Source organism: Zonotrichia albicollis, chromosome 13, assembly GCF_047830755.1.
Source record: "Zonotrichia albicollis isolate bZonAlb1 chromosome 13, bZonAlb1.hap1, whole genome shotgun sequence".
Taxonomy (NCBI): domain Eukaryota; kingdom Metazoa; phylum Chordata; class Aves; order Passeriformes; family Passerellidae; genus Zonotrichia; species Zonotrichia albicollis.
The window spans coordinates 7,066,258-7,088,073 of NC_133831.1; the positions used below are offsets into that span (position 1 = coordinate 7,066,258).

At 45.2% G+C, this 21,816-nt stretch overlaps 1 protein-coding gene across 2 annotated transcripts in view; it reads left to right on the forward strand.

Annotated features, from left to right (window-relative positions):
* Window positions 1-21,816, forward strand: part of RANBP10 (RAN binding protein 10) — a 75,674-nt gene that overhangs the window by 35,440 nt on the left and 18,418 nt on the right. The window contains exons 5-13 of one of the 2 annotated variants that reach the window (XM_074550872.1): window positions 6,092-6,114; window positions 11,600-11,784; window positions 13,383-13,495; window positions 15,792-15,900; window positions 16,897-17,045; window positions 18,231-18,426; window positions 19,756-19,880; window positions 20,743-20,885; window positions 21,343-21,454. In XM_074550872.1, coding sequence (XP_074406973.1) covers window positions 6,092-6,114; window positions 11,600-11,784; window positions 13,383-13,495; window positions 15,792-15,900; window positions 16,897-17,045; window positions 18,231-18,426; window positions 19,756-19,880; window positions 20,743-20,885; window positions 21,343-21,454 — 1,155 coding nt within the window. Of the gene's footprint in view, window positions 1-6,091; window positions 6,115-11,599; window positions 11,785-13,382; window positions 13,496-15,791; window positions 15,901-16,896; window positions 17,046-18,230; window positions 18,427-19,755; window positions 19,881-20,739; window positions 20,886-21,342; window positions 21,455-21,816 lie in introns of both variants that reach the window. The other variant, XM_005489897.4, reaches the window with a different exon arrangement.

Below are 21,816 nucleotides of genomic sequence, written 5' to 3' on the forward strand. Positions count from 1 at the left end.
GCAACTGAGGTAATGAAATAGTTAAAAAGATTTCACAAAAGGTCTCCTGTTAGTTGCTGTCCTTGATTTTTAGCCTGTATTCCCCTGTAGTGGTTTGTGCTGTGCTCCTCTGGATGTTATCTGTTGTTGAAGTGGGTGGTTTTCCAGCCTCACTGTTTTTTACCCTGATGGTGCTGTTACTTTTCATCATAAGAAAAGTGTGAGAGTCAGGAGGAGGCCAGATCCTCTATTTAATGAATACAAGTTTGTTCATTTGGTATTTAATTTCTTTTTAATGACCAGAGTCTCCACAGTATAATCTGTATCAGCTGAAAAGTTGCTGCTTTCTCCTCTGTTTTGTACCCAGGACTGTGCCTGAGTGTCTAGGCAGATGAAGCCAAATAAAGAGCCCAGTTCAGTAACTTCTGTGTTACCTTTTGTCCTTACCACCTTCTGATTCTTTGCCTCGTGTCCTTGCTCAGAGATTTGTTTGGTTTGGGACATTCAGAGTTCTTTACAGCAGAGAAGTTATCTAGTCTTCCTTTCTGAAACTGAAGTGTTCCTTTTCCTTCAAAGATGGGGGTTTTTTGGATGAAAAGCTTGTGTTTTTCTAATCTCACATTGAATGACCCCTTGAGGAACAGCCTACCCCAGTGCTGAACAATGGCAGTGGGAAGAAACAGGAAAGGTAACAAGAAAGTTACCATGCTTAGAGAGCAGCATTAGGTATAAGCACTGCTGTCCCCTGGGTGTCCTCCTGAGCTCCTCAGATGTACCAGACATGAGCTGTCTGAGAAAAGGACAGGGAGAAGCCTCTCCTTAGCATTCACAGCTGGCTCCTGTGTAGCAGCTTTTCTTTGAGCTGCAGTGGCACAATGGTTGTACTGGGAGAGGAGAGATGGTGTGGTTAGAGGAGACAGGGGTGGAAGTGCAGAATGGAGCAGCAGAGCTCAGGCCTTGCTGGGTGACCCCACAAAAGCTGCAGGAACATTTTACTGCCTTTTCACAAAAGCAGAATGAAAACCTCATCTGAGCAGTCTGTTGGTGAGGGTCAGCAGTGTCTGTGTGTGTCACTGATAAATGAACAGCATCCAGGAGAAATGCTCAGTGCCATGCTGAGGAGAGGAGCCCTTGGCCAGGGGTTTCTGGGCACAGAGCAGAGGTGTGAGGAGGGGGTCAGCAGAGGAACCAAGGCCAAGTGGAGGCAGGAGCAGTGATTTGTTTGGAAGTCAGAATGTTTTCTTCCCTGAAAAAAGCAGCTCCTTGAAGGTCTTGAACTTCCATGATATGTAGTGCTAACCTGAGAATCTCATTTCTGTGTTGTGTAGACCCAGGGTTTACTAGGAAGGGGATGAATTTGAGTTTTTTAGGTGTTCCCTGACATGAAGCTGTGGAAGCCATGTGTGTCTCCTCCTAGGAGATGAGGTAATTGTGCAATCCTACTGCAGATGCCAAGAATATTCATGAGGGTAATCAGCCCCTTTGTGAGGCCAGTTAGCTTGAGAGCAGCGTTTCAGAGTTTGAATTTGTCTTTCTTTTGATGGAATTACTGTAGCTTTGTCTTTCTAATTCACTCTTCACCATTTAAGTCCTCTCCTTTTCATCCATTAATTAGACATCCCCCCTTTTGTTTTCCTTGCAATTTCTTCTGTTGCTTAACTATTATCTTCCATTGTCTCCATACTTTTTCATTTAATCAGATCCATCAGGAGCACTGTATAAGAACTGTTTTCTTGGCCATCACAAATTCTGGATGTTCTGGTTGGAGCTAAGTCTTGAACTTTATTTGGAGACGTCACATGAAAACTGTTTGACATCGTATGTAGTCTTAATTCTCTGTTCTGGAAAATGTCTTGAATGTCTTCTGGCTGCTGATGAAACACTTTTGACAAGTTCTGAGCAGAGTCCTGGCAGTAAAAAACATAGTGAGATGTGACTAGAAGTGTGATGAGAGTGAATTTGGAGAGAAAGAGGAAGAAATGTTGGGGCAGCAGCCATTAAGCAGAAAGTCATGGACTAGGAGATGAGGAGGAAATGTGACTGCTGCAGGTCTCTGGGTTTAAGTGGATGAATTTGCTCAGGGATTAATGTAGGAGTGTCTCAGATCTCAGACTTTGACAGCAGACCAAGGTAAATGGAGCAGCAGGGCTATAAAAAGAGCATGCAACCCTCTGAAGTCTTGGCATAGAAAACTTCCTGTAGTTTGAGTTCTAGTGCAGGCTCTTGGAAAGACCAAGTTAACCTAAAAAGTAAAATATCCATTCTGCAGCCTGTTTGGAGACTAAGGGGAACATTGGGAGTAATGCAGAAACCTTTTGTGAGAGACATGCAGGTGTCAGTCCCAGATTTAATAGGTTTGACCCCAAGGCTTCAAATGAAGTTTGCAGACAGCAAGAGCATTGGGATGTTCAAAAGAAGACTTCAGATTAATCAGATTTTAAACCACAGAACCCTGGAGTGGTTTGGTTGGAAGGGACCTTTAAGATCATGTATTCCAACCCCTGTGCTGTGGGCAGAGACACCTTCCATGAGACCAAATTGCACAGGGCCCCATCCACCTTGGCCTTGAGCACTTCCAGGGATGGGGCAGCCACAGCTTCTCTGGACAACCTGTGCCAGGGCCTCACCACCTCATTCACTATCAAAATGAATAGAAAATACCAGGTTTGGCCACAGCTTTGTTCTCTGTGTGAGCACTTTTACCCGATGGCCTGATTGGAGGATCTGTTTCCAAGGGCATGTAGAGCTGTGTGGGTTTGACAGTGCTTCTCCTCAGCAGCATGTTGGAGAATATTCAAGTATTTTCCTGGGCTGGCATTTCCTGGTCTGCTCTTTAGGATGCCCACACTGCTGAAGGAGTTGTGTTCATTGCAATCCACCAGCAGTGCTTAAGGATTCCCTGGATCACAGTTCCCTAAACAGATGCTGGAGGAGTTCCCTGCTGTGCAGGCAGTGCTGTGGCTGATTACCAAATGTGCATTTTCTTGTGCAAATTGAATTCTGTAAGTGGCCAGCTGTGAGGCAGAAAGGGTGATTGGTGCTGGGGGGAGAGCAGAGATGGGCTGGAAGGTCCACAAACACATTCTGTACATGAGATCATGTGTTAGTACAGTCATGGAAGGTGGAAGTCCTTTATTTGGTTGGCAGGTGAAAATGTCAATCACACTGTGCCCTAGCAATGAACCTTCATTCAATGTCTTTATGTCCTGCTCTTCACACACTTGCACTTGCTTCCTGACCTCTTGGTTTGTCCAGTCCTTAAGTCTTAAGAAGGTTGTGATTTTAAACTGGATCCATGCTGTGGAGAGACTGCAGAGAAGGAAAACAGTTTCACATTCAAGCCGTGATTATTTCAATTCTGCTGTTGGCTTTCCTGATGCAGGTGTGTAGCAGTGCAGATGCAGAAACTCTAAGCAGACATGTCTGTGCAACACACCAAGTGCTGTCTGCATAAAGCATTTTATTAGTCTGAGTTACATAACAGAATGTGGAAAACATGCATTTGTCTCATTGTAAAGACAATGTAATGAGTTTATTTATAGAATCTTAGAATTATTTTCTCTGGGAGGGATCTCTGGAGGTCAAGCATCCAACACCCTGCTGAAAGCAGGCCCAAACTAGATCATGTTACTCAGAAACTCATTAAGTTTTTAATGTCTTCAAGAATGGAGATCATCTGGGAGCTTTTCTGGTCCTGATTCAGTGTTTGACCAAAATCCATACTGAATTTTTCTCATTAGAATTTCCCATGTTGCAGCTTGTCTGTGTTGCCTCCTGTCTCCTGCCAGCATGCATCTCTGAGAAAAGCCTTTTTACACCCGCCTGTATGACAGTTGTAGGCAGCAGTAGGTGTCTGCCCTAATACTTTTGAGACTGAACAGACTTTTCCCTTAGCCTGTCTTTGTCTTGCTGGCTTCTCCTGGACTCAGTCCAGTCTCACTGTGTCCTGTGTTGGGGCGCACTAAAGAGAACATCATAACTGCAGTGTAGACTCACCAGTGTTGGAAAAGGGAGAAATCCCATCCTTTAACCTACACTGTCACTATTACACTCAGGATGTGGTTGATGTCCTCTGCTGCAAGGACCCACTGCTGGCTCCTGCTCTGCTTGCTGCCCAGCAGGACCCAGAATCTTTTCTGCAGATCTTTCTCTGCAGTCAGCCTCATCCTGTCCTGTTTCCTGGGACTGTCACAGCCTGGTGGTTGGGCTCTTAGGTTGCTTTTGTTGAGCTTTGGGAGGTTTGTGCTGGGTCATTTCTCCAGCTACAGCACTGTGCCCTCCAGTTTGGTGACACCTGGGAGCGCACTGTGTCCCATTGTCCAGGTCATTGGTGAAGACAGGGAACTGTGTTGGCCCTGCCATGGATCCCTGAGGGACAACTCTTGGACTTTGAGCAATTTCCACCCACCTTGTAGTCCATTCAAAAGCCAAGTGCTTGTCCAGGTGCTGGGAGCAGCTTCCAGCCACACAAGCCTGGCCACCTTTGGCTCTCAGAGGTGCTGGGGGCAGAGGAAGACTCCAGTGGACAGCAGGCTCAAGGAGATTGGCTTCATTCTGCCATAAGGGTAGAAAAACAAGCTTTCATCCACCTTTTTATCCAGCTGAGCAAAATAAATGCAAAGTGAAAAATAGGTTTGAGTGAGGAGCAGTATCTGGGCAAAGTGACAAGGTGAGAGAAATGCTCCCTGAATGTTTTCCTCAGCCATGTGTTCAACATCACCTGTGTGCACAATCTTTGGTTGGGTTGTAGAAAAGGTGCTCAGTAAACAAGGTCCAAAGTGCCAGGATGTTCATTAAACCATACTGACTATCTGCCATGATGTTAATTTATCTTTATTTATGTTTATTTAGTAAAATATTCAGGATTGCTTTCCGAGCATTTGATTTAGATCTGTGCTGTTTTGAATAACTTGTTTCATATCTTGACTCCTAAAACTGGTTTAAATTACCATTTCAGACTGATCTGGTAACATTACATTGCAGCTCTGGGTTAAAATAGTCCTAAAATTAAAACCAGAGGGTGGTGTTCTCCTGCTTCTGCATCCTTGCAGTGCCAGGCAGAAGGGAAGGAGGAGAGGTGGGATGTGTGTGAGAACTGGGTGTCCTGCTGTGGGTACCAGCCTTGCTCTGGCTGGGGACAAGGAAGCATTCTGGGGAGCCCACATGGGGAAGGGCTGCAGCTTCCTTGACTCCTGGAATGTCAGCTGGAAGTCTGGATTTAGCTGAGCCTGGTGGGTGATGGCAGCAGTGTCCCCTGTGCTGCTGGTGAGGGTGACCCAAAGCCTGGGGGGCTCTGCTGATCCATCTCCCTGAGCTGCTGCTGGATCCCACCAAGGCAGGAGAGGTCCCATCCTTTGGGGCAGTAACTGCACCTAAATCAGGTGCAGAGCTGTGCCTGGGCAGCCTGGCTGTGGTGGGTGTTGTCTCCAGCCAGAACCCTGTTAGACATCCCAGGCAACGTCTGCCTCAAACACCTTTCTGCCAGATGTAAATTAGAGCTGTTATGTTTTATTTATTGTATTATATTTATTTACATCTGCCAGATGTAAATAAAATATATGCCAGATGTAAATAAAAAGGGAAACCATACACTTTTTTTTTCCCATCTTTTCTGTATGGAGCTGTATCAGCTGAGTTGAGGGTGAGGCTGTTCTTTGCACAGTTTCTCAGGTGCTCCTGGCTGCAGCTTGTAATGCCAAGTGCTGAATATTCTTTCCTCTTTCTCTGGATGGTAAGAAGAATCAGTTACAGCCTAAACCAAAGAAATTTTATACTAAAACACTGTTTCTAACACCAAAGTGAGTCTTGAAAACTAACTCCTTCCTTGTAACAGAGGGAGAAGCAAAGGAAAGAGGAGCTGCTTTTAGAAAATCAAATTTTTTGGAGAGGTGTTGAAAACATTTAGGCTTTTTCATGAGCCTTTCTCCAGATGCAAAACCTTGCAGAGGAGGGGACTGGGGAGGGAAGTTACTTCTGAATACATGAAACAGTGAAATGCAGGGTCAGAGCTGGGATTTGAAATGCAGTAATGTTTAGTAGCATGTTAAGGATGTAGGCAAGCGGGGAAAAAAATCCTTTGCCTTTTTAATTCTAATATTTTTTCCCCCCACAGGTATAGCCTTTACAGACCTCCCTGTAAGTACACTTATTTTCAGTATTTTAAGTAAGGATGCAAACAGAAGGGAGGGGGAAGAGTGTGGGGGTGTGATTTTTTTTTTTTTCTGTTTGATGCCCTGTTAAAAAAAACATGATAACACACATTACTGAATGATGTGGATGCTCCTTTTTCTGCAACTTCATGATCCTGTGACTGGGTTTGTGGGCTACTCACATGCCTCCTCTCATCCCTCACCACCTCTGAGAATTTATTGCTCCTTCTCCTGGAATTAAAGCAAGGATGCAAACTTCATCACAGGTCATTGTCTTCCAAATGCAGCTTTGACTCTGAGGAGGAGAATGTGCATAGTTACACTCATGTCTAGTCAGGACTCACAAAAGCAAAAGAAAATATTCCCTCTTTTCTAGACCAAGTGTTCCACAAGGAGGATGTGTTCAGTGAAAAAAGGTAAACCCAGGTCAGGCATGCACCAACACATCCACTGCATCCATCACATACACAGGACTTCTTGTCCCTAAGGTTACTCTCCTGTCTTTGTACTTAAATACCCCAAATTAATTTCCTCTGACAAATTTCTTCATTTTGATAACTTTTTTAGGCCTCCAAAGTGATAAATTTTCTTGGCTGACTTCCCTCCTGTATGGAAGGAAGGTTGCTTTGCTTTGTTCTGTACTTGCTGGCAAAAAATTTATCTTGTTCCTCTGATTTTTGTATTGTGAGGAATAATGTCTAGTACTCCCTGTTCACCTTCTCAATGGGACTTAGGGCTTTACAGATTCCTCCCATATCCCAAATATAACCTGCACTTAAATCGCAGTTATTTGATTGGCCTTTTCACATCAGCTGTCAATACAGGGTGTTTTTGGGTTTTTTATGTCCTGGAGTCTTTGGACTTGGTAACATTGCAGTGTGTTCTAAACCAGAAACTCTTTATGTGGGTTATCATTCACTTGGTCCAAGTACAATTTATTAAAGTACAAGAATAGTTCGCCTTTCCATGAAGATTAACCTTTTGGGCTGAGGTATTGTGATAACCTTACATCCACAGCAAGAAGATGTTTCTCTGATGTACCCCTTAGTTTTTGGTGCTGTCTGTTTTCCCTCTGGATGTAGATTGCATTAGTAGTCACAGATTTACCATATTCCTTCTGTTTTTTTTACCATTTTGTCTTCTCATTTGGTTGGACTGCTTCTCCTTCTGCAGCAGGAGCAGACATTGTCCATGTTGTCAATGACAAATGACAGTGTCATTGTCCATGTTGAGATTAAGCACAGATTTAGCAGCTTGAAATTCCCTGTCCTGCTTAGCTGAACTTGCATCCTGTTGATCCTGAAGTGCCCAGTGGGCTGACAGAGAATTTAATGTTCATGTGTGAGCTGCTCACCTCTGTGCTGAGTCTCTGCTGGGCACAGGGATGAGCAGCAGGGGAGGCAGAGCAGACAGAAGGACAGAAGGGTGTTTGCTGCACTGAGCTCTTGCAGTACCAGTGAGATTGAACTCAGAACTCTCCTGTGCCCCTGGCATCTCCCTGTCTTGCTGTTTGCTGGTCTGGGCAGATCATCCTCACAGGATCTCAGGCTTGTTTGTCTGTGTGTCCTGTGCAGAGATGTTTAGTGTGAAACTGGGAGAAGATCTGGCCAGGGTAGGTTTTGGCAGATGCCTCATTTGCCACATTTGGTGTGTAAATGGTCTCTGAACCTTCACCAGCCAGGTTGCTGAGCTGTTTTCTGGGGAAATCCCCTCTGGCTTTTACAGCAGCAGCTAATCCATAACACTGCTTTTCTGGCCCAGAATGGAGAACAGCTGATGCCCTGTAGGCCTCCTACTATTGAGAATTATCCTTCATGAGATAGTTCCTTTTCAAAAAGAGGAGGAAAGAAGTTTGATGGGGATTTTTTACCTCTTAACTGTGGATGTGAGCAAGGATGGGAGATTTCTGCCTCCATATGGATCTAGGACATCCCTCTGCATATGCTAAATCACTCTGCTGCTCTGCTGGCAGCTTCCTAAGGGTGCCTACAGCTGACTTCAGCATTCTCTTTTCCAATATCCTTCCCTTAGATTACTGCATTCTTCCTTCACCCTTGCAGGTACCAATGTGTTCCATGTGCTCTTTTTGCTCCCTTGGCCCATGGATTATTGGTTGTTCCAAACAGTTCAGGTTACCACCTTTCCTAAAGAAGGGGATGCCAAACCCAAGATTGACTTTGGTTTAAAGTCCTATCAGATATTTTAGAATTCTTGAGGCAGCAGAGAATATGAAGCTGAACACTTGCAGGTTTCATTTTTTATAGTTCTCTGTCCCAGGCTCAAACACAATATCCACTGATTATAAGGTTAAAAAGAAGAAAATGTCCATTATAGAGCCTGTGTTCTTCACCTGCTAAAGCTGCAGTTCTGAAAATTTAACTGCCAACAGGAGTGGGAACAGCAAACTTACCTGGGTGACCCTTGAAGTGCTCTGGTTTGAGCAGCTCCACATGGATATTTTGGCTCTGGTCCATTCCTCATTACTCACCCCTGCAGGGAGACTTTAGGGAGAGCTTTTCCTTGCATTGCAGCCTGAGGGGTGCTGAAGCTGGCTGGTAACACACATCAGTGAACCCCATTACTTCTGCAATTTTTAAGCTTAAATTTTAGGATTGGCATATCAGTGAGGTTACACAAGGAATTAAATTGACCCTTCAGAACATTGCCAGATTAGAAATAATTTCCTTGAAATGCTTGTTCCAAAATTCCCCTTTCAGAGGCAAATAGTGAAAGCAATATTTTGCAGAATTCACAATATTAGGAAGTTGAAATGGATACTTTAATTTGAAAACCAGAGACACAGATGTTGAAATATACTTGCTTTGGCTTGTTTCAGTTTCCTCTAAAGGGTGTTTTCATTTGTACAAAAATACAGTGATAGGAAAAAACACATTTTGGCTTAGCACAGGCTGAAGTTAAAACCACAATAACTGCTTGAAATAGGAGTGAATTCCCACAAAGGAAAAAGAGGGAGTTTCTTCTTTTTTTTTTTTTTTTTTTTCTCCAATTTAAGTCAGTGCTCAGGCCCAACTCTTATTTACACAAGCCTGGATCCTGCCTGGGGGTTTGAAGGAATAATAAGAGATGAAAAAAGCCAGAAGAGCTCAGGGTGGGATTGTAGGAGTGCAGAGGGACAAGGGGGTTAAAAACCAGGTCAAGATGAACAGTGGGGGTTGTGATCAACATCAGGGCAGGAGGTGGGCCAGATGTCATGGGGAAGGTGTTCCTGAGGAACTTGGCAGGAAAAGCATCTCCTGGGTCAGTGGGCTCTGGGATTGTCTGCCTGCATCTGGCAGGGTGCTGGAGATACATCAGCTTCCCAACAGCTGCTAAGCAGAGAGAACACATCCCACATGGAAAAATGGAATTTTACCTTAGAGATGATTTGAGACATGTAGAGGATAGGCAGCTCCTGCTCAAAGATGAGCATAGCCAAAATTGGGGGCGGTTTGCTTCCAACTTCCAAGTATTTTGGGTGTCTGATTCCTGGCTTTGGAAGCCCTTGGATTAAGATACTGAGAAGATAATAAGAAGTCTGAAGTATGGACTGTGGAAAATATCTGATTCCTCATTAGAGATATGTCAGCCAGTTTTGAAGGAATGGAGGAACTAAATGTAATTGCAGCATTTTCCTCTGGTAGCTCTTCGTTTATCATTCTGGATTTACTTTGCACCTCTCTGACCCAGAGACTTCCTTGGTGTGGGAACAGGAAAGGAGGTGTAGTGTATCACCAGTAATGCAGTCATCCTGATCTCTGCTTTCCATTTCCAGCCTGTATTTATAGATTCATTTCTTTCCCTTGTTTGAGGTTTGATAATTTCAAAGGTAGAGGAGGTTGGTCAGGTTCTTAACCAGTTCAGTTTTGAAAATGAGAACAGAAATGCTGCAGTCGCTCTTGGAACCCATTCCAGCCCTATCATCCTCATCTCTGCAACACGGAAGAATCAGTTGAAAAAAATTTCCAAATAATTGTGGGAATGCCCATGTCTCTTGCTGTAGAGGAGAAGAGGTCATCCTAGGTTTCTGGTGGGACTTAAGGAGGGGGGTCTGCCCCTCTGCTGTTCTGATATCTGATATGGGCTCAGCCCTGAGCAAGGCACTGCAGCCAGGCACCTTCCAGACCTCAGTTCCATGCAAGTGTCCCTGTGCCTTGCCCAGTGCCCATTTCTGGCTCCAGTGTATTAGAGCAAAGTGGAAAAAACCCAACACCAGACAGTTCCTGAGTGACATAGGAGAGATTTCTTCCCGCAGCCTGCTGAGTCTCAGCACGTGCTGTGAAGCAGAGAATTTGTGAGGTTTGTGTCTGCTTTGCAAACACAACAGTAATCGGTGCTGCACAGAAGTATCTTGGGGGTGAATGGAACGTGCTTTTGAAAAATGGGATTTTGGTGTGCAAGAGTGTGGGCAGGTGTGCACGAGCATGCAAGAGTGTGAGCAGGAAGTTTGAGTTGGTGCAGTTTGTGTCTGTTTGCACACAGAGCAGTAATTTGTGCTGCACAGCAGTAACCTGACAGTGCTTTTGAACAATGTGCTCAATTATGAGAACCAGACACCCTTGTACCTCTTCTGATGCTGTTTCCCTTTTCCCAACATTCAAGTGGGCTCAGGGGTTCCATTTGTATCCATAAACTTATTCTTAATACAGCCTGAATTCAGAGACCTTCTGATACACTTTGGACACCTATTTTTAATTAAATCATCCTTAAAAGAAAATTGATGGCTGAATTTTAGAGACACTTTTATGGTGGTAACCTTTTTATTTTCCTCATGTCCTGTTGATGGGTCAGAGCTTCCATTTGGATCTGTAGACTTATTCTTAAAATGAAATTAATCTATCAGTAGTGTAATTTCTTGTGTGGATGTCTTGGGATCTTGAGATCATCAAAGACCTAACCTCAGAGCTCCACCACTGTCTGTTCCCTTTTCATCAGAGATGTACAAGATTGAGATAACAATTCCCAAAGAATAAAAAAGTTGAGTTGAAACAGGAGGGAATACAGAGATCCATTGATTAAGATTACACACCTCTCACTAGTAATAATAATAATAATAATAATAATAATAATAATAATAATAATAATAATAATAATAGCAGCTATTATTGTTATTATTATTATTTCATTATTGTTATTGTCATTGTTATTACTGTTGTTATATCTACTGGCTCTTGAAGCTTGGTAGAAATTGTAGAAAATTAAGCCAGAAGTGCCACCCACAGACAGCAGTCATGCCCTCTATCCCAGGTTGCTGGGGGATTGAACCCTTTGTTCTGGTTTGATGCAATAACTTTTCATAAATGCACAGTAAGTCACAGGATTTCTTGAGAAGTACCCAAAAGGCTGTTGCCTCTCACAATTCCATTATATTTATTTCAGTTTAAAGAGCAGCTCTTTGGTTTTACCAAACCACATAACTGGAACCAGGAGGAGAAAGCTGTGTTTAATACAGGTTTGTTTTTCTTCCTTCCCAGTCAAACCTCTACCCTACAGTGGGTCTCCAGACTCCAGGGGAGATCGTGGATGCCAACTTTGGGCAGCAGCCCTTTGTGTTTGACATTGAGGACTACATGAGGGAGTGGAGGGCGAAGATCCAGAGCACCATTAAGCGGTTTCCCATAGGAGACAGGCTGGGAGAGTGGCAAGCCATGCTGCAGAAGTAAGTCACTGCCTTGCTGCTCAGTTCTTCCCTCTTGTTAAGCTTTAAATACTTCTTAAGTGCTCATTTGTGCTCTCTTATGGTAAAAATTGCCACTCTGTGCATTTTGCTCAAATTGTTTTATCCTCTGTTCTGTTGTTTAAGTCCTTCCTGTGTAGATTGCTGCTGTTTCAAATGTGAAAGATATGGGAGAAGTTTTCACCTAAAGATTGCATGGAAGCTTGTAGGAATGGAAGAACATAAATTTTGGGGTGATGCACTGCAGGAGGGGCAAGACATCATAAAACACTCCTAATATAGGAGAAAAGTCAGTGTGTAAGCCAGCTGAATTCAGAAATGAAAGAGCAAGAAACAGCCTAAACCAAAGGCTTTCAAACCTAACTGAAAGCACAATTATGGCATTTTATAAATGTATGAATATTGAAAGCACTTCTCATTGCAAAAAGGATTGAGTGGAACTTGATGAGGGCAGTTGGCAGGAGTTGTCAAAGGTCAGGAGTGTTATTGATGCTGCTATTTGCCTTCCAAAATAGGACCAACTTAGAGAGTCAGGACTTCCCTTAACAAGAGTTGTTGATTCTGCTGCAGTGGGACCAATTTATCCCTGTAATTGTTCCTTGTGTTCTCCAGAAATTTTTCTTCTGATAGGCACAGGGGTGGGGGTTGTCAGGGTCACCACTCTGGAGCTCCTACAGAGCTCTTGGGCAGAAGCACTTGTATTTAAAACAACTTCCAAAAATCACACACCTGCCTACAATGTTATGCCTAAGAATGATTGCTGACTCATAAAATACTAATTTCTTGTATTGAAAGTAGCCAAGTTGAGTGTGTGCTTTGATCAGATCAATGCTAGCTTCATCTTGAGAAGCCTGTTTTGAGATTCATTCTGAGAAGCTTTGAAATCCTGTTGCTAGCTTTTTAGATTTTGTTAAAATCCAGTGAGCATTAACATTGAGTCACTGTGTCCTGTGTTAGAAATGGTCTTTTCAGGAAGATGGCTTTGTTGTCTTTGTTTTCTGACAGTGATACTCCTCCCTCCCCCAAGATTTTTTAAAAATACAACTTTGAAGCATGTTAATGTTTTTAAAATCAATGCTGACAGTCACCAGATTAAAGTATCTGTAAATGTGCAGAATTCATAAGAAGATTGAACTACTAAAGATAATTGCTGGCAACTAAGTGATGGAAGAAATTCAGGACTAGAATCTTTTCTTCTTTTTAAGATCTACTTGAAACCCATGAACTTCTCTGAGGTTCAGATTTATGTCTCTATTGGATGTCACTGGCAGTAACACAGTATTGAGTCCAAGTGACCCTTGGACAGCAGTCATAAATAAATACTGTATATGCATTGAGATTCTTAATTTTTTTTCTACTCTGTAAAGTGAATTTAGAGCCTCCCTCCTGTTTGCAGAGGACCAGGTGCCTATCTTGTAAATACACAGAGTTTAGACCCAGAAGTAGAACCTTGGTTATGTCCTAAGCAAGCTGAGTTTCTCAGTGAAATTGCAACTTCTGTTGTGTTGTTTCTTTTTGCTCCAGTGTGATGACTGTTTCACTGGTACCTAATGATCTCTTTGCATTTTCTTTTTTTCTAGTATGGTTTCCTCGTATTTGGTCCATCATGGGTACTGTTCAACAGCAACTGCCTTTGCCAGAGTCACAGACACCACAATCCAGGAAGAACAGACCTCAATAAAGAATAGACAAAGTAAGTCTGTGGGGTGTCACTCCTCAGGTGTGTTCCCTTTGGGGCTCTGCAGGGGAGTGAGTGCTGTGGAGGTGACTCCATGGGAGTACAGAGCTGTGCACAGCACTCTGCTGGCCTGGAGCAGAGCTTGGGAGTCTCTGCTAGGAGCACTTTTCCCATCACCCCTGCCTGCTCTGCACCCTCTGCATCTTTGCCTGGAGAGCTGCCCTGTTCCTTCCTCTCCCTGTTTGGCCTTTACCTGAGCTGAGATCATTGTGCACCAGAGATCCCTGTGGGTGTGAGCTCCTCACTGCAGGCTGGTGCAGCAGGGGCAGGTCCATCAGCCTGGGCACGGGACTCAGACACATCCATTTAGTTTCACTGGAGCTCCCAGTTAAGGACTCTTCAGTCCTCTGCACATTGTGATTTCAGGTAACTTTTACATGCTGAGGGGTTTTCAAATTCACAGCTAATGTGTTAGGCTCACACTGGGTGAAGAATTTGTGCTCTGTGTCTGTTTTGGTTGCTGCTGTTTGCTCCCAAGTGCTTCATCTCTCAGCTGCTGGGGTTGTCCGCTCTTTTGGTCCTGCAGAATAAGGTTTGCAGCTTTCTCCTGCTGTACATTTTTTTTTTAACTTTTCTATTCACAGGCTCACCCTGCAGAGTGGCAGAACATTGGTGTGTGTTCTGCATTCTCCTGGCTGCTGAATACAGGCCACATGCCTGTACATTTCCCTTCCCTTTGTGAGCTGCTCTCGTGTGACTGTCACGTACCAGAGCATTGTGCCCTTTGTGCCTTGCTCTCCATACATTGATGTGCTTAGCCAGCAGTCAGGGTCATCTGGGGACTCTGCTCTTAAATAACTTGCAGTTGCTGCCTGTGAGTGCTGATGGGCTTGGTGCTTTCCAGGTCATGCATTATGCAGCCCTGGCCCCAGCAGTGCTCCCAGTGCTGTGGTTTAGCTGGCAGAGCCTGACTGGAGGGGGACACACACACGGGGTGCTGCGGGTTCCTTGGGCTGAGGACAGGTGACAAGGCAGATGGAGGGAAGGGATACAGAGCCCTCAAGTTGGGGCTTGAATAAAAGGTGTGAGGAAAACACAGATGGGGAAACAAAAAGAGGGGGAAATAGAAAAGGGAATGACATCTGTGAGAGTTGCCAAACAAGGCAAAGCAGAGCTGTCAGAAGCAGCGAGACGAGAAAATGGACGTGCAAGAGAGTGAAATGAGTGCTCTTGTGTTGGTGTGAGAGCCACGGCTTTGGTTCCAGATTTCAGCTATAATAACAACTAGATAGACACTGAGAAGTGGGAGACATGACAAGTCATTGCAGTTTGTTACTGGCATTGTTAATGAAGATTTGCCAGACTGGGCTTCCAGCTGCTCCAACACTTTGCAAAAGCCACAGTCTGTTGTTATCAGAGGCTTTGCTTGCAAAGCACCTCATGGGCTATTCCAGACCTTCCCTCTGCTGTTGATAAGGAGTACTGGAAAAACAATGCAGTTTTAGTTTTAAGTACATTTAATTTTTATCTTTAAGCATGCATAGAAAAAAGAATTGTGAGTCCCTGTAGATCAGCAGCTTCTCTGAGCTTTCAGAGATCTCAAGTTGAGTCTTGCACTTGTGTCTTCTGACCTGCTGAAGGAACTTACATGGGACATGAACACTCAGCATGATAAATGTCTTCTGCCTTGTGTCTTTGCACCTCCTACAAGTGTACAAGTCACTGAGCTGTTTCTAGTGCAGTCAGTAGCTAGTACTTCTCTCTATTCAAAACATGGGTTTTTTTATATAATTACTTCTGCTTAGTGGTAAGAATATTGTGGAAGCAGTGCTGTGATTTAAGACCACAGACCCTGTAAGAGTACTCCATTTATCTCATACTGAGCCATATGTTTGCTTCCAAGTTCGAACCAGACAGAAAATGTAGTATGAGGGTGACCTAGGATTTGTCCTCTGAAATTGTCACTTCCCCAGCAAGCTCCTTGTTTCCATCCAATTGGCATGTCCTGCTTTTGTTTCCATTGCTGCAGAGCTCTATGACTAAAGAGCGCCCCAACCCACCTTCTTTATCCTTCAGATCCTTCTACTCTTGATGGCTTTTTGCTACTAAAAGATCCTTTCACATTTTCACAGGGTTTTCCTCCCCCTAAACCAAATAAGGATTTTTTTTTCTCCCCTTAATAAACCAAATATGGTCTCCAGTTCTCCCAAGCCCTTGTGTCGTGGGGACCTGGATGGAATGGATGGGGCAGCTCTTTTGGCTGTTCCTGTGGGCTCATCCTGTGTGTCACCAGGTCTCCTTTTGCTTTCAGGAATACAGAAGCTAGTATTAGCAGGCAGAGTGGGAGAGGCTATAGAAGCCACGCAGCAGCTCTATCCTGGCCTCCTAGAACATAACCCTAACCTGCTCTTCATGTTAAAGTAAGTATGAAAAGCTTTATGCTCCCTAATGCTGAAATGTGTAAATGAAGGAGGGAATAAGAACATGGGTAAACATCCAGTCTGGCTGCACACCTTGCTCTGAATTCACACTATTTGAGCTCCCTTTGGGAGTCCTTTGCAAGTGCTTGTAGCACATAGATATAGCCCTTTTGTTGCTGTTCAGACCCAGTATAGCTTTGTCTCATGAGGTCAGGCATAGGTGGGTGAATTTTAGTTCTGCTGACTGCCAGAAATTCCTTCAGAGGAGTTTCTTTACTGGCCTTGTGAAGATCTTGCAGTGCTGGAGCAGTGTCAGTCTCTGTGGAGGTTCCTAGAAAGGCAGATGTGTGGAAAAGGCTGTCTGGGGTAGAGATTAAAGGAAGAAGTGTCCCAGTTCTCCCAGCTGTACAGAGAGGTTCTCCCCAGACTTCTGAGACATATGAGGACAATTCCCAGTAAAGCTGAATGAGGAGCTGTTCTCACTGTGGCTATTGCATTTTTTACTCTTCCTTCTCTATTTTCCATTGGCCACCAGTATTTTTATATTGGTGGAGTAGTGAAGGAATGATGGTATTTGACAGATTTAGTACCTTCTCCCTGAAAAAACACTCCACAATTGAATCTTGACTTCTTCTTTGGTTGTGGGGCTGGGAAAGAGAATTTTTAATACCTGAGGAGCCATTTCAATGACAGAAAACCTGAGATTGGAGTACCTGCAGAAGAGCTGGAGGTGAAAGCTGCCAAGGAATAGCTTTTTCTTAGCACGGTGGAATTAAACTTGCTTTTTTGGGAATATCTCACCATCCATTAGCATCAAAAGCAAGCTTTCCAAAGTCCTCCCTGTGTAGCATCATCAGAGCACTCACAATACAAAGGCACCAGGAGCCTGCAATGCGTTTTTGGAAGTTTCTAGGAGTTGCCCAGTGGGGCCCTGAGGCGGGCTGAGTGCAGAGCATGCTGGCTGTCACTCTGTCCCTCTTGCTCCCATGAACTCAGGTGCCGGCAGTTCGTGGAGATGGTGAACGGCACGGACAGCGAGGTGCGCTGCTTCAGCGCCCGCAGCCCCCGCTCCCAGGACAGCTACCCCGGCTCCCCCAGCCTGAGCCCCCGGCACGGATCCGCCAACTCACACCTTCACAGTACTGGTAGGTTGTGGGAATCCAGAGCATCCCTCTGTCTGTCCTTCTGGCGTGCCAGAATCCCTGGCACGGAGCCCAAAGCACCTGTGGGTTTGATTGTGACCCAATGTGTGGAGCAAGTTACCAACCTTATGTGAGGATCAGCAAGCTGTGACAGTGTTCACAGGGGTCTTAGGATGAGGGAATAGCTGAGGATCTGACTCTGTGTTTCAGAAGGTTTGATTTATTATTTTATGATATATATTATATTAAAACTATACTAAAAGAATAGAAGAAAGGATTTCATTAGAAGGCCAACTAAGGATAGAATAGGAAAAGAATGATAACAAAGGCTTGTGGCTCAGACTCTCTGTCCGAGCCAACTGAGCTGTGATTGGCCATTAATTAGAAACAACTCTATGAGACCAATCACAGAGCCACCTGTTGCATTCCACAGCAGCAGATAATCATTGTTTACAATTTGTTTCTGAGGCCTCTCAGCTTCTCAGGAGGAAAAAATCCTAAGGAAAGGATTTTTCATAAAAGATGTCTGTGACAGCAAGCCACAGCAGTTTAGGTAGAATGATAGTGAAGTTATCACGGGATGGAAAAGTAGATTTTGGGGTTTTTGGTATGGGGGTTCAGAAGGCAAGATGGAGGGAACTGGGCATGTCCAGCCTTTCTCCTTCTTCTTCCCCTTGGCCTCCATCTTCTGCTGTGATGGTGACACTTACAGATTGGTTTGGAGTAGGAGCTCACTGTCTAGCACAGGTGATAGGTGTTGGGAAGTAATTGTAAACATTGTATATGTAGTTTTTAGTATAAAGACATAGCACCACCATGGAGGCAGGCAGTGTGCCTGGTCTGTCCTGCTGGAGAAAGAATTTTATAGATAAGACACAATAAACAACCTTGAGACCGGGAAATAAGGAGCCCTGACTCCTTCTTCAAGTGCTGGGCTGGGAAAAGAGACCCCAAACTCTTCTCGGGGTCACTCTGAGCAGCTATAGACCCCAGCAGAAAGTGGGTCCTGTGTCTCCACATGAGAAAGGTAGATGTCAAAGGTGGATGTTTCTTCTCTAAACCCCATTGAATTTAAGAATGATAAACCATAATTTAAGATCTGCAGTCTTATTTTGCTTTCTTCCTTTGGGGCCACAACAGAGTGACATTGTCAGTCTGGTCTCATTTTTCTTTCTTCTTGGCTTTCAGGAGCAGATAGTCCAACCTGTAGCAATGGAGTCATGTCCACAAAAAGCAAACAGAGTCACAGTAAATACCCAACACTGAGTTCATCATCTTCATCTTCCTCCTCCTCTTCCCCTTCATCTGTGAACTACTCGGAGTCCAATTCCACAGATTCTACCAAATCTCAGCAGCACAGTAGTACGAGTAATCAAGAAACCAGGTATTGTTTTTCCTCTGGAGACACCTGAGGGGGTGGCATGGTGAGGAAAGTCTCAGTCTGCTTTCTAAGGAGCCAGAAGGGATCTGTCCTGCCCTTTTGAACAATGTTGTTATCTACAACATCTACCCAGCACACACAAACGTGTTCTGGCTCACACTTGAGGTTCATCTCATAAGGAATATTATGATGCTCTTGTTTCAGGCACCAGGCTGTCCCATTACACTGATGCCTTTGCATCTCAGTGATTGCCCAGAAGCTTTCCCAGTCAGCCTGGTGCTGTTTCTGCTTCCTCAGCCAGGCACTTGTTCCTGCTGAGCAGCTTTCCTGCCCTGTCCTGTGTGAGGCAGCAGCTCAGGCCACAATGGCTTGGTGCATTGGCCTCTTGTGTTGTTTCCTTGGGCTGCCTGTTGCCCTGTTCCTCCCAGGTGAGCCAGCAGTGATTTGTTTCATGCTGTGCCAGAGGTCAGACTGAGCCTCCCTTCTCCAAGAAGCCGCAGGTGATCCAGCATTCAGTGCAGTCACTGCAGCCTTTTCTGGAGTGTGGAGCAGAGTGAGCTCTGCTGAAAACTGAGCTTCCTTTGGGCTCACTCTCCACACTGCTGTTGCAGGGCTGTGTGAGGCCTCAGTGGAGCAGAGGGTGTCATTGTGATTAAAAGAATTTCTTGCTAATTGCAGCTGGCACTCATTCTTCAAGTGCTGTACTGAGCACTTGCAGGGCAGTTTGCAGACTCAGTTGTGACCTCTGGAGAGCCACCTAGCATGTAACTGAGTGAGAAACACTTGTTCAGACTCAATTTACCAGAATCATTTAATGATGCTGGATTTGTCATTCTTTCTTTTTTCAAATGTAGAGCCCATGTTCCAGGAAGATCTTCTTATAATTTCAGTTAATCAGTAGTTAATCAGCAGTCTCAGTCAGCCTGCTGTCTTGGGCATTTAAGTGCTCAGTGGTGCACTGTTTGCAAGGACTGGGGATGTATCACAGCCAAGATTTCCCTCCTGCAGTCTCTGAGTGTGTTATCTGTTACCTGGCTGCTGTTTACTATCCCAAGGATCACCACTTCCTGAAGGGAAAATGCAAAATGTTCTGCACCTGGAATTATGTCAAGCACTTAGGCAACAGAAACCTGTTTCATAAATTGTCTTCAGAAGCCTGCAACAACTTTTGCTGCACTGACTTGGACCATGTGGCTCCCTGCAGTCCAACTGGACCTTTCCTGGTGTGCTGGCCTTTGCTGGGCACTGTTTGGCATATAAACTCTTCATTTCTTCCCTTTTTAATTTAGAAATTAAAATTTAATTTTAATTTCTTCCCTCCTTTCACCTCAGTGACAGCGAGATGGAAATGGAGGCTGAGCATTACCCCAACGGAGTCCTGGAGAATTCATCCACCAGGATAATGAATGGCACCTACAAACATGAGGAGATCCTGCAGACAGATGAGTCCAGCATGGGTAGGTCCTCAGGGGCAGGAGGGGTAAAGGGAGATAGGAGCTGGTGTCGGGAGTTAAAACTGTGATTGGATTGTGGGGAAAAAATCCTGTAATTTGGGCTGCTTCATGGGGAAAATTAATCTGTCCTGGAGCTAAAACTAGGTCTGGCTTTTCATAGACTCCCAGCAGTGCTGGTGGGAGCAGGGAGAACAATAGGAGTCAAAGGTTTGTTCCATGCTGGTCATGGAATTGAGCTCAGAGCAGTCCTGGCAGAAGTGCCTGTGGGCAGCTGAGCTGGGTGGTGTGCCAGCTGAGCTGGTGTTCTTGTGCCAGGCTGGGCATGTCCAGCTGCAGGGTGGCCTCAGCACAGCTGGCAGCCGTGACTGTCTTGTTTGTGGGTGCTTTAGCCAGGAGGGGGCAGATGAAGCAGCTACACTGCCTCTGAAACTGCTTCATCCAGTTCCAAAGGCCCTTGTGGCCACTAACACTAGGCAGCTGGTGGTGTTGGCCTCTGACTGAAAGTTTTCTGAGTCCAGGATTTGTTAGACCAGGGCTTTCTGAGTTATATACCCTGTGTTACACACATGAAAGGGTAACAGACTGGTTACAGGCAAGCTCCCAGGATTTTATCAATGAGCTTGATTTCTAGGTAGTTCTCAGGCATTAAGCAGAGCTCAGATCTTCCCTGTATCTACCAGGCACTGTGACAAACCCAGCACTGGCTGTTGTAGGGCAGGGATCACAGAAAGCTTCCACTGGGATAATCTTAGGGCAGGAAGCAGCTGCCTGCTGCAGAAGGGAGTTTGTGGGTATCCTGACACACAGTGGGCATTGGTGGGGAATGCAAGATGATTTTTCCTTCCCCTCTGCTTCTCCTTAGAAGACAGCTGTCCCCAGAGACAGCTCTGTGGAGGGAACCACGCTGCCACAGAGAGAATGATCCAGTTTGGGCGGGAGCTGCAGATCCTGAGCGAGCAGCTTTGCAGAGAGTATGGGAAGAACACCATGCACAAAAAGATGCTTCAGGTAAGCCTGGACCTTGTGCTGCATTGCAGCAGCTCTCTGGGCCAGCTCTGGGGTTGTGGGTTCCCTTGAGTAGCCCCCACTTCTGCACCTGCTGAGCAAGAAGGGACCTACGTGGGGATCAGAGATCAAAACGTGAATGTAGAGCATCTACACCCAGTTCTCAGCACAAGGGAGAAGAACTACAGCTCCTGCCTGGCTTTCTGGAGCAACTGCTTGCTCTTCTCTCCACTTGCCTTCCCATGCTGGCTCCCATGCCAGGTGGAGGGGGCACCCTCTCTAACCTCCTGTCTTGATGGCTACTGTGGTCCCTTGCTGCCAAGAGGAAAAGGCCATTTCTTTTCAGGAGGTGGGCACCTCTCACTGTGGTGATTGCAGGAGGTGCCCCAGCTGGACTTGGTGGTTTTCCTGTGTGTTTGCAGCCCTCCTGATCTCACTGTGCCTTTCTGTTCCCTCCCAGGATGCCTTTAGCTTGTTAGCTTACTCAGACCCTTGGAACTGCCCTGTTGGCCAACAGCTGGACCCCATCCAGAGGGAACCTGTGTGTGCTGCTCTCAATAGTGCTATTTTGGGTAAGAGCTGCTTCCTGTGGGAGTGTTCCCCCAGACACACCTGCTCTCAGGGGCTGTCCTGTGGCAGGCAAGCCTGTCAGAAATATTTGTGTTTAGCTTTAGCCTTGTGTTTCTGTTGCTGGGGACTGTCAGGGCAGTAATGCAGGAAGGGGGGTAGGAGAGAAGCCTGCAGAGAGCAGATTCCCTGATACACTTCTATTTTGACTCCCTTCCTTGCATGTTCCTCAATGCTGCTCCCAAGGATGCGCCTCAGGATTTTCCTCCCCTGCTTTCTGAAGAAACAGAGATCTCTTTGGTGCATTTCCCTTCTCCCTTCATGTCTGAACCCACCTGAGTAATTTTGTGGACTTTACCAGGGCTCT